Here is a 15,662-nt window from a genome sequence, read left to right on the forward strand (position 1 = left end):
TACGTGAGTAAGGGTTGATCCCACAGAGATTGTTAGTATGAAGCAAGCTATGGTCATCTTGTAAATCTCAGTCAGGCGGATAATAATTGATTATGGAGTTTTCGAATAATACTAATAAATAAACAGAAAATAAAGATAGAGAAACTTATGTAGATCATTGATGAGAATTTCGGATAAGTGCATAGAGATGTTTGTTCATGTTGAATCTCTACTTTCCTATTGCTTTCTTTAATTCCTTCCTACTCCTTTTCATGGCAAGCTGTATGTAGGGCATCACCGTTGTCAATGGCTACATCCCATCCTCTCAGTGAAAATGGTCCAAATGCTCTGTCACAATATGGCTAATCATCTGTCGGTTCTCGATCATGTCGGAATAGAATCCCTTGATTCTTTTGCGTTTGTCATCACGTCCAACAATCGCGAGTTTGAAGCTCGTCACAGTCATTCGATCCCTGAATCCTACTCGGTATACCACAGACAAGGTTTAGACTTTCCGGATTCTCATGAATGCCGCCATCAATTCTAGCTTATACCACGAAGATTCTGATTAAGGAATCCAAGAGATATGTGCCCGGTCTAAGGTAGAATGGAAGTGGTTGTCAGTCACGTGTTCATAGGTAAGAATGATGATGAGTGTCACGGATCATCACATTCATTATGGTGAAGTGCAACGAATATCTTAGAATATGAATAAACTGAATTGAATAGAAAATAGTAGTAGTTTCATTGAAACTTGAGGTACAGCAGAGCTCCATACCCTTAATCTATGGTGTGTAGAAACTCCACCATTGAAAATACATAAGTGATGAAGGTCCAGGCATGGCCGAATGGCCAGCCCCCCAAAATATGATGTGAAATTCGAAAATAGGGAGAAGGACCAGATATGTGGTCAAAAGACCGAATGGTCAAGGACACCTAGTACAATAGTAAAATGTCCTATTTATACTAGACTAGCTACTAGGGTTTACAGAAGTAAGTAATTGATGCAGAAATCTACTTCCGGGGCCCACTTGGTGTGTGCTTGGGCTGAGCTTGAGCTTTACACGTGCAGAGGCTTCTTTTGGAGTTGAATGCCAAGTTGTAATATGTTTTTGGCGTTCAACTCTAGTTCGTGACGTATTTCTGGCGTTTGACTACAAAATGCAACATGGAACTGGCGTTGAGCGCCAGTTTGTATCGTCTAATCTTGAATAAAGTATGGACTATTATATATTGCTGGAAAGCTCTAGATGTCTAATTTCCAACGCCATTTAGAGCACGCCATTTGTAGTTTGGTAGCTCTAGAAAATCTATTTTGAGTGCAGGGAGGCAAGAATCCAACAGCATCAGCAGTCCTCTGTCAGCCTTTTATCAGAGTCTTGCTCAGGTCCCTCAATTTCAGCCAGAAAATACCTGAAATCATAGAAAAACACACAAACTAATAGTAAAGTCCAGAAATATTAATTTTACATAAAAACTAATAAAAACATCCCTAAAAGTAGCTAGATCCTACTAAAAACTACCTAAAAACAATGCCAAAAAGCGTATAAATTATCCGCTCATTATAAGGCTTGGCACCTTAGATTTTAAAGAAAAATTTTTGGAAAACAGGGCATCTGTGCGCGCGCACAAGCGCACACACTTGTGCGCGCGAACAAACTCTCCACATTTCGCGTCTTGTGCGTACGCACACTACCTTACATGCAGCGCTCGCATGCCTTGTGCGCGCGCATTTTCCTGTGTTTTGTGCCCTGTGCATGCGTACCATCCTGTGCGTACGCACACAATCCCTTTTCGCGCACCTTGTGTGTTCACACCCAGTTGTGCGTACGCACACGCTCTTGCACTCCCTCTGGTGGGAGCGCTCGCACAGCTTGTGCGCGTGAACACCCTATCCTTTTTTGCTTCTGTGCATGCGCACGAACCCGTGTACGCATGCACACATGATCCTTGTCAAAAAAAAGTGTCCTGTGCGCACGCACACGTCTTGGCACCCCTTCTGTTCGGAGCACTCGCACACCTTGTGCGAGCGCACACCTCCCACTTTTCAACTCGTGTGCGTACGCACGCGTACTCGTGCGTACGTGCAACTGCTGTTTTGGGCAAAATTTTTAATACACTTTCAATTAAGCCCTAAACACATCCGCCACCACCATCTCTCTTTTTTCTTGCTTTTTCCATGTTTATCTACTTGCTTTACTTAGTTTCCTTTGCATTTCATTTTCATTTTATTTATTATATTAGTTTTACTTTAGTTGTTTCTAATTAAATAAACTGCAAGTGTTTGCTTGATGTTGATAGGGTTGCTTGTTGATTGAATTTCATAAATGCACTTATAATTTGCCTTAATTTACTAGTACCTAATAGGTTTGAATATTCATGTTTTGATTGTAAAACTAGGACAAATTATGTAGGTGCATTGAACTAAGTGATTTGAGTTGAAATTACTAGTTCATCATGATTTTCATATTAAATTCATCACATGAGTGGTACTTGCTCCTTGTTAATGCTTTGCGTTTGTTTGAGTGACTTAACTTGATTTTTATCAAGCTTATCACTTTTTGTAACAATATCTTTACCATGTGACTCTTTCTTAATGTTCATGATGAAAAAGTATTTTTCTTTTCATTGATGGATTGGTTGTTGTTTATTGTGCAATTTTATATCAATCTTGCACTTTCATTTGCACAAGTTCAACATCCAATATCCCAATTACTCAATTCACTTTTGTGGTTACCTGAGTTTGTTTGTGTCTAAAATTTTTCTTATTCTTTAATTCCTACATAGGCCATCTAATTGAGAAGCACATGCTCAATTTTTCCTTGTGTGGATGCCCTTTTAACCGGCCGTTGTGTGTGTTCCAACCACGCGCATAATTGGAAAACACACACAGCTTATCTCATTTTCATCATACCACACCAGTATAGAAACTTCCACAATTAGATGCTTATTTACTCCCTCCTTTACCTTTTTGTGCTACTTACCCTATGCTTTTTACTTATAATTTATTCAGTCTTTTTGAGGATGAGACATAAAGGCAAGGAGCCGGGAGAAGAGGAGGAAACCGAAAAGGGAGATGCCAATAATGCATTGAGCTTGGCAAGTTTACTACAACTCGAGCCCCTGCATCCGCCAACTGAAGGTGGAGTGCTTAGAGACAATCCCCCCGGATTGTGTTCGTGCACGGAGGACCGTACAACGCTTAAGTGTGGGGGAGGATTCGTCATTTTAGGGTGTAAACTTTCTTTTTCAAACACTTTGTACTTTATTTTAGCTTCTTTTTATTATGTTTCTTGTAGATATTTGTAGTGTTTTTTATTGTTGCATTGCATTTTCTTCTAGTACATATATCTTAGTTTAGTCATAGTTTATATCTATTGCATTTTGCATCTTTTGCATGATATATAACTTATAGATAGAAGTTGTGATTAGATGATGTGAATAGCATAGTGCTTAGTTCAATTTTGTCCTAATTGTTCATGTTAATTTTTTCTTGTTGAAAATTAGGAGAGAACTAGAAAAAATTTTGAAAATTGCATCCATCACATACATACATACATATAGGAAATAATTTTGGTGAAAAACAACAAAAATTTTCAAGAATTTTGTTTCAAGGGAATTCTGTTGAATTGATTTGGAAAATTGTTTTTAAAACTTGCTTGAATGATTTTTTATGGAACATAGAAGAGAGATAGAACAAAATACCTTGTGAGTTTTTGAGCTTTAATGAGTTGTTACACATCTTAACCACTATTTTTGTTCATTGTGTGCTATGCTCCTTCTATGATTGTAATCTTGGTTTTGCTTAATTCTTTATTTCCAATATTTGATGTTTTGAATACATTTAGCATGATTGAGGCTGTTTTTGAATTAAACTCACTCACCCATATGGACCTACCCTTGCATCTACCTTTGTTAACCCTTTTGAGCCTCTTAATCTACTTTTTTCTAATTGTTAGCACATCACAACCCTAAGTGAAAAACCATGAATTACCTTGAACTGCATCTTTGATTAGCTTAGGTTGAAGAGTGTGTTTCATTTAAGTGTGGGGGGAATTTTGGGAAACATTGGTAGTGAATGAAAAAGTTTATATTGGGTATGCGTTGAGAAAGAAAATTTTGGAAAATGGGTGCACATTCATGTATCAATTTGCTTTAACCATATGCATTTATCATAGAAAAAGAAAAGAAATAGAAAAAAAATATATACTAAAAAAATAATAAGAAGGGACAAAGGTTGCCCCAAAGAAAAGAAAAAAAAATGATGAATAAGAAATGCATATGTAGACTTGGATGAAAAAGATGCATGAATGTGTATAAAAAGCATGAGTATGGGAAGTTAGGTTGCGTAGTTTGTGATTTGGTTGATATAGGTTGAGTTGAACACTTGATGCAAGGGCATCTTGGCCAGTTTCATTGACATTTTCTTTACTGTTTTTAGGGTAGTTTCATGCATTTCCTTAGGAAATAAGCTAGTTTTGGGTAGATATTCACTTACACCTTAATTCAAGCATATATTGTGCATTTTACATGATTTCATGAAGATTTTGCATCAATTTAGTGACAAATTATATGTTGCATTACCCATGACTTGGACTAGAACTTTGATGCACTCTATTGCTTGATTTCAGGACCAAAGGAAGCAAGGAGGAACCACTTAGCAGTCACGTTAATCTAATTAACGTGGCCACTAACGTGGAATGGGAGGTAACCTGCAAAGTTAATGAGAAAAGTGATTGCCAATAACGCTCTCAAAGCCATCATTGCCCACGTTAAGAGTCACGTTAACTAAGTTAACGTGAGCTCTAACGTGAAGAAAGGATTTTGAGCCAACGTTAGTGACACTTAACATTATCACTAACGTTGGCCAATGATCATAAGTGGCCACGTTAGAGTCCACGTTAACTTGGTTAACGTGGCCTCTAACGTCAACAAGGGGAAGGAAGCCAACGTTAGTGACATTCAACATTGTCAATAACGTTGGCCTAAGGTGCAATATACCACGTTAACTTCCACGTTAACTTGGTTAATGTGGGAGCTAACGTGAGAGGCAAGAATGGTCGACAACGTTAGTGACACCCAACATTGTCACTAACGTTGGAAGCAACCACAAAACCCCAAGGAGCCACGTTAACTTCTACGTTAACTTAGTTAACGTGGAAGCTAACGGCAATGAGTGAAAGATGAGCCAACGTTAGTGACACTCAACATTGTCACTAACGTTGGAAATGGTTTGCAAAGCCACGTTAGAAGCCACGTTAACCTAGTTAACGTGGACTCTAACGTGAATAGGGGCATATTGGAACGTTAGTGACAATGTTGAGTGTCACTAACGTTCTCGAAGATTGGCATGCCTACGTTGAAAGAGCCACGTTAACTAAGTTAATGTGGACTCTAACGTGGGAAAGGGGAGGCTCTCAACATTATTGGGAAAGTTGAGTCCCAATAACGTGTGCGAAGGACAAAGAGGCAACGTTAGTGGCAACGTTTGTGCCACTAACGTTGAAGTTAACGTGGCCTTTACTTGGGTAAGAAACGTTAGTGAAAAAGTTGAATGACACTAACGTTTTCGAACCCATTTTCTCACTGAATGTTAACACCTCTAACGTCTTGAGCTAAAGTCTCTGCCCAGTTCACACTTTCTCTCTGCAAGTAAAACCAAGCCTAAGTGAAGAAAAGAACTGCTTCAAACTCAAGATCCAAAGGCCCAAGACTTGAAGAACTAACTAGAAGCTGAGAAGAGTAGTATATATAGGAGTAGCTTTGAATTATTGGGGAGTTAAGGAGGTTGGAAGGAGAGCACTACTCTCTGTATTTTACTCTGCTTTTCTAGTTCCGTGATGTATTATCCATCTTTGTTTTCATTTTCTAGAGCTATGAACAACTAAACCCCTTTCATTGGGTTAGGGAGCTCTGTTGTAATTTGATGGATCAATACTAGTTTTCATTATTCTTCTTCTATCTTTTCTCTTGATTTTACTTGAAAGCTTTCGATCTTCATCCCATTGGGTAGTTATCTTGGAAAAGGAGCTATTTAAACTTGGATCTCTTCTGAGCCTTGAAAGAGGAATGAGGAGATCAAGCTAGAAATGCTTTCTCATGCTGGACCAAATTGGGTTTGGATGGATATATGACTATAATCCTCTCAATACTTGATTTGGGAAATGCATGTGGTATAATCAGTGACCACACTTCATCTCTTCTCATGAGCAATTGACCAAGGATTTGGCTATTGATCAAGATTTGAGAGATTAAATTACAAGAAATTGTAATTCAATCAATTAAGATTGCCAAGGAGATCAATGATTGCTTTGATTGAGGAAGAGATGAAAATGAACTTGATCCGGAGAATTGCAACATCTCCTGCACCCAACGAGTTCCCCAATTCTGATCTCACCCATTCTCTTTAATTTCTGCGTTTACTTTCATGAGCAAACACCCCATTCCCATTTACAATTCTGCAATTTATTTTCAGTCATTTACTTCCAGTTCTTCAATTCTAGCATTTACTTTTCCGTCATTTACATTCCCGCCATTTTATTTTCTGTAGCTCTCAACCCAAATTCTGAATTCGCTCAACTAGAGCATTCTTCTAATTAAAGTTGCTTGATCAATCAATCCCTGTGGGATTCGATCTCACTCTATTGTGAGTTTTTACTTGACGACAAATTCGGTACACTTGACGAAGGAAATCTGTTGAGAGATAGTTTCCACCTGCATTAAGTTTATGGTGCCGTTGCCGGGGATTGATTGTGCATCAACAATGATTAAATTGGAAGATTACTAGATTGAGCATTTTTGTTTTGATTTAATTTTCTGTTTGAGTAATTTACTTTCTGTCTTAGTTAACTTCTCCCCTTCCCCCTCTACTCTTTCGTTTTCCTTGTTATTTACCCTTCATTTTGCTAACCCACTAACTGTTTGATATATTGCATCACTCACAACTAACAGTAATTCTGACAGCAATACTATCTGCACATATTGTTACTTGTTGTTGATTGTATGACAGGGAGAAGAAGCGGGGCTTCAACTTCCTTCGATTCTGAACCAGAGAGGACCCTCCTTAGATTAAGGAGGGAAGCAAAAGGGAAACGTGCAATCGGTGCTGAAGAGGAGGAGGAACACTTTGAACTAAACATGGAAGGCAACAGAGAAAACCAACATGAAGAAGAGGCTAATAACCATGGGGGAGGATAGAAGAGTGTTAAGCTCTTATATCAATCCCAACCCAGGCAACTGTGGGAGCAGCATTCAGAAGCCCACCATACATGCCAACAATTTTGAGCTAAAACCTCACTTCATCACTCTTGTGCAGAATAATTGCTCATTTGGAGGAAGTGCTCAAGAAGATCCGAATCAACACTTGACCATCTTCTTGAGGATTTGTGACACAGTGAAGTCCAATGGAGTCCACCAGGATGTCTATAGGCTGCTCTTGTTCCCATTTTCTCTCAGGGACAAGGCATTCAAATGGCTTGAATCCTTCCCAAAAGAAAGCCTGACAAATTGGGAGGAGGTAGTGAATAAGTTTTTGGCAAGGTTTTACCCCCCTCAAAGGATCAACAGGCTGAGAACCAAAGTACAGACGTTCAGACAGCAAGATGGGGAGACACTTTATGAAGCTTGGGAAAGGTTCAAAGACCTAACGAGGAGATGCCCACCAGAGATGTTCAATGAGTGGGTCCAACTGCACATCTTCTATGAAGGCTTGTCATATGAATCAAAGAAGGCAGTAGATCATTCCTCTGGAGGATCCTTGAACAAGAAGAAGACCATTGAAGAAGCCATAGATGTCATTGAAACTGTAGCTGAGAATGACTACTTCTATGCTTCCGAAAGAGGGAACACTAAGGGAGTAATGGAGCTAAACAATGTAGATGCTCTGTTGGCTCAGAACAAGCTCATTACCAAGCAGTTAGCTGACCTCACCAAGAAGATGGAGAGGAACCACGTGGCAGCAATCACCACCTCATCAACAACCCAAGAAGAAGTTGAAGAAGAGGACCTTGAGCAAGCCAACTACATTGGGAATTCACCTAGACAGAACCATGATCCATACTCTAAGACATACAACTCTGGATGGAGGAACCACCCAAACTTTGGGTGGGGGAATCAGCAAGCGCAAAGCCAAGACCAGAGACGTTACAACTTCAACAACAATGCAGCTCATCAACAATTCACACAGAGGACATATCAACACCCCCACAACAACACCTCTCATCCTTCCACCTCTAATCCCAATTTGCCATCAATTGATGACAGACTCTCTAAGCTTGAAACCTTACTTGAAGGAATTTGCCAAGAGATTCAAGAAGACAAGGTGTTCAAAGAAGAGGTATGAGCCAACATTAAGAACCAAGGAGAGACCATCAAGAAGCTGGAATTCCAAGTGGGATGCTTAGCGGAGAAGATTCCCAAACCTACTGATGGCTTCCCAAGTGACACGGAGAAAAACCCAAGAGGAGAGGCAAAAAAAGTAAGATGGGAAGAATGTAAAATGGTCACTACAAGTGATCAAAAGGATGAAGACGAGCAAAGCAACCTCTCCCAACAACCTGAAAACAACTCAACAGAGGAGGAGGATAGAGATCACCAAGAACCAGAAATCTCACAACAAGAGTTGCTGAAGCTCTATGCACCATTTCCCCAACTGCTCAATGGTGCTGTGGGAAAGAGAATATACTCAAGGTTCCTAGACTTGTTTACATCTCTGCATGTGAACATACCATTCGTCAAGGCCATACAACAAATGCTTGCATTCATTAAGTATATGAAGGAACTTCATCCCAGGAAAAGCTCACACAAAGGAGGCCAAACTATAGTGTTAAACAAGGAATGTAGTGCCCTTATTCAACCTGAATTGCCTGCAAAAAGAAGAGACCCAGGGAGTTTTCACATCACTTGTGCCATAGGGGAAACAATGTTTGATAAAGCACTCTGTGATTTAGGGGCAAGCATCAACTTACTGCCCCTATCCCTGGCGAAGAGGCTGCAGATCAATGAGATAATGCCCACAGATGTGGTCATCAGACTGGCTGACAAGACTCGAAAGCAAGCAATAGGAGTGGTGGAAAATGTGTTACTAAAGGTTGGGAAATACTTTCTCCCAACAGACTTTGTCATTCTGGACATGGAAGAGAGTCACACTCACCCAATCATATTGGGGAGACCCTTCCTAGCTACGGCCAAAGCACTCATAGATGTGGAAAAAGGGGAGCTAATATTGAGGATCCATGATGAGCGACTCAGCTTTAATGTCTTCAAACTCTCACAAGAAGTAGACCAAGAGCACAAGGAACCAAGCAAAGATCATAATGAGATGCTGAAGGAGGAAGCAAGCATTGAAGCACACCCTATTCCACATCTGTGCGTACGTATAGGTACCAATGCATGCTTCCATTAAAAAGGCACGCGCACTCACATTTTGGGGCTCTTTTTGGCCCATTTTTGAAGGCTTGAGGCTGAAATCAAAGGCTATATTAAGGGGGCAACTTAGAATAGGAAAACACATTTTTTAGGAGTAGTTTTAGGGTAGTTTAGTTTAGGTTTACTCTCAAGTTTTCTTAGGTATAATTAGGGTTTGTAGAATTTTATACTTCAATTTTGGCTTTGGATTTTGCTATCTCATTGTAAGTATTTCTTTAATTTCTCTTTTAATTACTACACTTGTTCTACACTTTCTCATATTTTCATTTCTCTTGCCAATTTACATAGTTTTGCAATTTTGGATTTTTAGTTGTTGAATTTGATGTTTGATGCTTATTTTATATTTGTTTGAGTTTCCTTTATTGATTTTGATCATTTATGGTTCATAGCTTTCATCAATTTACCAATTTTGCCATGTTTTATGTTTATGCCCTCTATGTGTTTGATGAAATACCAATTTTGATTATGGGGGTAATTTCTATCCCTTGGCTTGGGGAAAATGAGTTCATGAATTACTAGAGCCATAATGTCCAACATTTAGTGATAATTCTTGGGTTGTTAGTTGTTATTGTTTCCACTAACGCTAGCCTTTTACCTATTAATTCGGTAAGTTAGCTAGGATTTGTGGATTAATAATAATTATGCTCACTTGACTTATTCTTCGATGTTAAGGGTTGACTTAGTGAGATTAATCCATCATAATTATCATAGTTGTGGTTATGGCAAGGAAAGAATTCCACAACTCATCCCAAATCAAGGTTTCATTTATGTTTTGAACCATTTTTCCATCGCTTTATAACATTACTTGTTCACATTACATATATAGTTCTTTTGTTCTCCTATTACTTCGTTAATTGTAATTTTGTCTAGTTCTTTTATTTCTTTATTTGTTTGCTTCCTTATCATTGAAAACCCACTTTTGATCTTCACAACCAAAATTGTGTGCACTTGTTGGCATTAGTTCCTAGGGAAGATGACCCGAGGTTGAAAGACTCTCGGTTATAATTAGAAATTTTAAACATTGATCGGACATTACTTGTTGGTTGAGAACTATACTTGCAACGAGGTTATCTCTCTTTTACCGAGAAGGAATTTTTAACCGACGGTTTTGCTCGCATCATTCCCTAAAACAGTTTTCTTGGAAAAGAAATAATTATTTTAGCCAAGTAGTACTAACAAGAAAGAAGTGGTGGAATATATACAAATTCTAACTAATATGCAACCTATCATGCAATGCAACAACTAACTAATAAAGAAAATTAAGAATAGGTGTTGGAAAAGGAAGTAGTTACCCACGATGGTCGATCCTCGACCTTCCCACCCTTAAAGATTGCACCGTCCTTGGTGCATACAAAGAAGAGAAGGGGTGGGTACAGGAAGTCGGACTCCTCCAAAGTGGGTTTTCATAACGGATGAGCTTCTACAAAGGATTGTGCAGAAGACTTGTTTGTTTGCCCTATTTAGAAGCTTTTCCCTTTCCCTCTTGGTGGCCAACCTAAAAGGAGAGAAAAAAGAAAGAAAATTAAGCCCAAAACAAAGATATGAAAGCAAATAAAACATAAGCGAGGGCTAATGCCAAATAAGAGTAGGGTTCTCAACTACATGGTAGCTACAACATGTAAGTGAGAAAACTATATAAGCTAAGGCATATCAACTAACACTCGATGCAAGAGTAAAGTCAAAGCACAAGAAAATAACTTGAAGAAAACACTCAAAAGCATCAAGTTCAAATAGGAATTGACACAAACAAGATTAGTGATAAGCATGAGAGCATTTGGTCCTATCCTAACTCAATGATAATGAGGCACAAGAATGAAGAATAATGAGTTAGGAAGGACTAAAGCACTAATCTTGTGTGTGGAACAAATATTACAATTAATGCCAAACAAGTCATGAAGCACCAAAATAAAGCAAGAAATTCTCAACAATTGAGTAGGAAAATTCAACACTAATGTTAAAATAACAAACTTAGAAAAGAAAATAGGAACAAGCTACAAAAACAAAATTAAAATGCAATGAATAAGAGTATGCAAATTCAATAAGCAAAAGAAAGTAAAAAATAAGAAAAATGAGACATGGAGTTTCGGAAAAGAAGAAAGTAAGAAAGGAAGAAGAGAGAAGAAGAGAGGAGAGAAGAAGGAAGAAGAAAGACGAAGAAAGGAACAAAAATAGGGCAGCTGAGGTGCGAAGGTGACGTGCACGCATGGGCTATGCGCGCACGCAAAAAGCAGAAAATGGAAGTGACGCGTACGCGTCGGCGTCAATCGTGCTCTTCGCACAAACACAGCACCACTCCAGCGCAACTCTCTAATTTTTGTACCAAGAGTCCTGATAGCGAAAGAATTCTTGTGTGGTTTGGAATCAATCAAAACAAGAATCAATTCGTTGGTAGCATAGTCCAAACCAACAATGAATTCTCACGATCAAATGCCAATCCAAAATAAATATAATTCAAGAGTTATAAATCCCAGGTCGTCTTCCCTAGGAGTTGCAATGAAATGTACATTTATTGGCTATGGAAGGAAATGGGGGTTGGATAGCAAGACAAGCAAGCAATGTAAAGGGTAAGAAAGTAAATGATCATGCAAGAAATTAAAGGAAAGCAATTAAAAGTAATGAAAATGGAATTTAAATACTAAAAGGATCCCTTGGTGAGAATTGGAGAATTTAAAATTCCTATCCTAGTTATGGACCACAAACATGGCAATTGTGTGGAATTAATCCAAATTAGTCAATCCTATTTGAGAATCAGTTAAAAGGGCATAATTGATTCCAATCCCTAAGTCCTAAGTCAACACTAGTGTGTTACTTAGAGTAAAGGGAAACCAAACCAATTAACAATCTTCACACAATGCAGAATGGACATCCACAACTGAATTCCACCCAAACACCGAATTTCTCAACGAACAGTGTGAAAACTAAACATGCAAGGAATTAAAAATCAAAGCAATAAAAGTCAAAGCAATTAAATGCAAGGAAAGGAAACTTCAAATGCAAGAAAACCTCTTGGCAAGTAATTAAGAGCTAAGGTTACCTATCCTAGCTATTGACCACAAACACATGATGATTATGAAGAGTTAATCCTACTTAATCAACCTTACATCGAAGATAAGTCAAATAGGCATAGTTGATTTCAATCCATAAGTCATATGTCAACACTTAGGGTCATATAGAGTCAATGGAAACCAAATCAACTAACTACTCTAATGTATCAAACAAGAATGGATATCAATGACTCAAGGATCACCAAAGTCAACAATTTCAAGCCAAGAATGAAGAAAAAACTGTGTAAAAACTAAGCCAAGCATTTTATCAAACACTTGGTGTGCATGAAAATAAAATAATATTAAATTGCATTAAAAATTAAAGCTAACTACCAAAAGCAAGAAAATGACAATAACAACTAAAGAAAGCAATAAATGACATGGAAACATAAATTTGCATTAGTTGGAATTAAAATAACAAAAGTGTTCATAACATGAAAAATTGACATAAAAGCGAAAATAACAAAAGATATGAAGAAGATAAAGACAAGAAAGCATAGAACATAAATGAAACTACATTAAAACAAGAAATAAAGACTGAAATTAAAGAGAAATTAACTAAACCTAATCTAATTCTAGAGAGAGGGGGGAGCTTCCCTCTCTAGAAACTAAGAGAAAACATAATAAAAGCTAAACATAATTGCCCCCCTTGTTTCCACTTGAATTGGGGTTGAAATAGCTTTAGAAATGAGTTGGACTGGGTTTTCGAGGCCCAAAATTTGCCCCAGTGATTTGCATTAATGAGCTCACGTGATTTGGGTCACGCGTACGCGTCGCCTAGCAAAAATCCATCCACGCGTACGCGTGTGCCTTACGTATGCGTCGCTCGCAAATCTCCCTTGTGCATAAGGACGCATACTTGTGCATACGCACACATGCTGGAATGTCCAAACTCCATTTCTTCATGGTTTCTTCCCTTTTGCAAGGTCTTTTCCTCACTTCTTCAACCCATACTTGCCTTGGAAACCTGAAATCACTTAGCAAATACATCAAGGCACCAAATGGAATTAAAGTGAATAAAATTTAGCAATTAAAAGGCCTAAAATGCATGTTTTCACTTTCAAGTACAATTTAGGAAGAAATCATAAAACTATGCTATTTCATTGAATAAGTGTAGGAAAAGTTGAAAAAATCCACCCAATTAGAGCAAATAAATACCATGAAATGTAGATTTACCACATCCCCACACTTAAACAATAGCATGTCCTCATGCTAAATACAAGAAGGAAACAAGGGGTATTACATTTATTCAAAGCAAGTAAAGTACCTATATGCAATCTATCTAAATGAATGCAACCACTTAGTTAAAATAAATCAATTTCCAAGAATACATATATGAACATAAAGGCTAAAGCAATCTAAATCAAGCCAAATTCATAAATGATTAGAGTTATGAAAAGCATTTACAAACTTGCAAGAAAGGAGATAACTGATAAATCCCAATTTTGTGGTTTATCTTGTGCCTATTTTGGGGGTTTTTATTAACATTTCTCACACTTATTCACAAGAAATGCATGGTTTTGTGTTCCCTTTCCAATGTTGCTCCATTGTAGAAAACATGCTTATTTTGCCTTAGAATTGCTATATTTTAATTCTTTTTATTGCCATTCGATGCCGTGACGTATTTGTTTAGTGATTTTAGAATTAGTAGGGTAAGAATGGCCTAGAAGAGAGAATGAAAGCATGCACAAGAGGAAGGAACATGAAGAATTGGATTTTGGGAACTGCAGCATCGGCGCGCACGCGCATATTACGCACACGCATGGATGAGGATGGCTGGAAGCGGCGCGCAAGCATGGATGCATCCGCGCAGGCCAAAGAATTTCCACCGACGCATACGCGGAACTGGCGCGCTAGCGTGGATCACAAAATCAATCGGCGCGGGCGCACGCATGGCGCGCACGCTGATAAACCCCATTTGTAGGTCTTATCTTATGCTTGATTTAGGGGATTTTATAACCTTTTACCCACATTTATTCAATGAAATAGCATGGTTTTGTATATTCTCCTTTAATTGTGCTTAAGAGTGAAAACATGCTTTTTAGGTCTTAAAATAGCTAAATCTAATTCTCCTTGATTCCATTAGATGCCTTGATATGTTTGTTAAGTGATTTAAGGTTTAGGAGGCAAATATTGGATCAAGGGAATGAAGAAAGAAAGCATGAAAAGTTGGAGAACTCATGAAGAAATGAAAGAACCGGAAAGCTGTCAAGCCGACCTCTTCACTCTTAAACGATCATAACTTAGGCTACAGAGGTCCAAATGATGCGGTTTCAGTTGGGTTGGAAAGCTAACATCCGGGGCTTCGAAACGATATAAGATTTGCCATAGTTGCATCGTGCACAGAGGCGCGCAAGCGCACGATACACGGACGCGCCGATGGTGGCACATGACCCACTTAATGCAACACGTGGCCAGCGATTTTAGAAGCCTTGTGGGCTCAATCCAACTCATTTCTGATGCTATTTAAGCCAAGGATTGAAGAGGAATCAACATACTTTTGATCATTAGTCATAGTTTAGCTTAGTTAAGTAGTTAGAGGTAGTTTCTAGAGAGAGAAGCTCTCACTTCTCTCTAAGATTAGGATTAGGATTAGGTTTAGTTCTTAGATCTAGGTTTTAATCCTTGCTTTCTTCCACTTCTATCTCTCAATCCCTTGTTGTCATATTCATTCTTCCTCTATTCTTTTGTTATAATTTCCTTTATGTTGTTCTTATGTTTTGTTGTAGATCTACTATTGTTCCTTCCATTTTCTTTCAATTCAATAAGAGGTAATTCATGTAGATCTTGTTTCCTTTAATTGTTGTTGTTAATTCTTTACATTTGAATGTTGTTAGATTCTATTCTTGTTGTTAATTTGCTTTGCTTTTCTTTTGTGCCTTCCAAGTGTTTGATGAAATACTTGGTTGGATTTTAGTGTAGGTTTTGTTCCTTTTGGCCTAGGTAGAGTAATTAGTGACTCTTGAGTTATCTAATTCCTTTGTTGATTGATAATTAGAAGTTGCTAATTGATTTGAGTGTCTCTAAAGCTAGTCATTCCTTTAGGAGTTGATTAGGACTTGAGGAATCAAATTGATTCATCCACTTGACTTTCCTCCATGGTTAGAGGTTAACTAAGTGGGAGCAATACACAATTCTCATCACAATTGAGAAGGATAACTAGGATAGGACTTCTAGTTCTCATATCTTGCCAAGAGCTTTGTTAGTTGTTAG

The 15,662-nt window shown here is 38.1% G+C and overlaps 1 protein-coding gene across 1 annotated transcript; it reads left to right on the forward strand.

The window, feature by feature from the left end:
• Positions 1 to 8,476: 8,476 nt before the first annotated feature.
• Positions 8,477 to 9,382, forward strand: LOC130949726 (uncharacterized). Its single transcript, XM_057878372.1, has one exon. The coding sequence runs from the start codon at positions 8,477 to 8,479 to the stop codon at positions 9,380 to 9,382; it is 906 nt and encodes a 301-aa protein (XP_057734355.1).
• Positions 9,383 to 15,662: the final 6,280 nt, after the last annotated feature.

Source organism: Arachis stenosperma, chromosome 9 (assembly GCF_014773155.1).
Source record: "Arachis stenosperma cultivar V10309 chromosome 9, arast.V10309.gnm1.PFL2, whole genome shotgun sequence".
NCBI classification, from domain to species: domain Eukaryota; kingdom Viridiplantae; phylum Streptophyta; class Magnoliopsida; order Fabales; family Fabaceae; genus Arachis; species Arachis stenosperma.

What these genes read in the sequence shown, in the direction of transcription:
- LOC130949726 (XM_057878372.1), top strand. Translation starts at nt 8,477, where the DNA reads ATGGTCACTACAAGTGATCAAAAGGATGAAGACGAGCAAAGCAACCTC.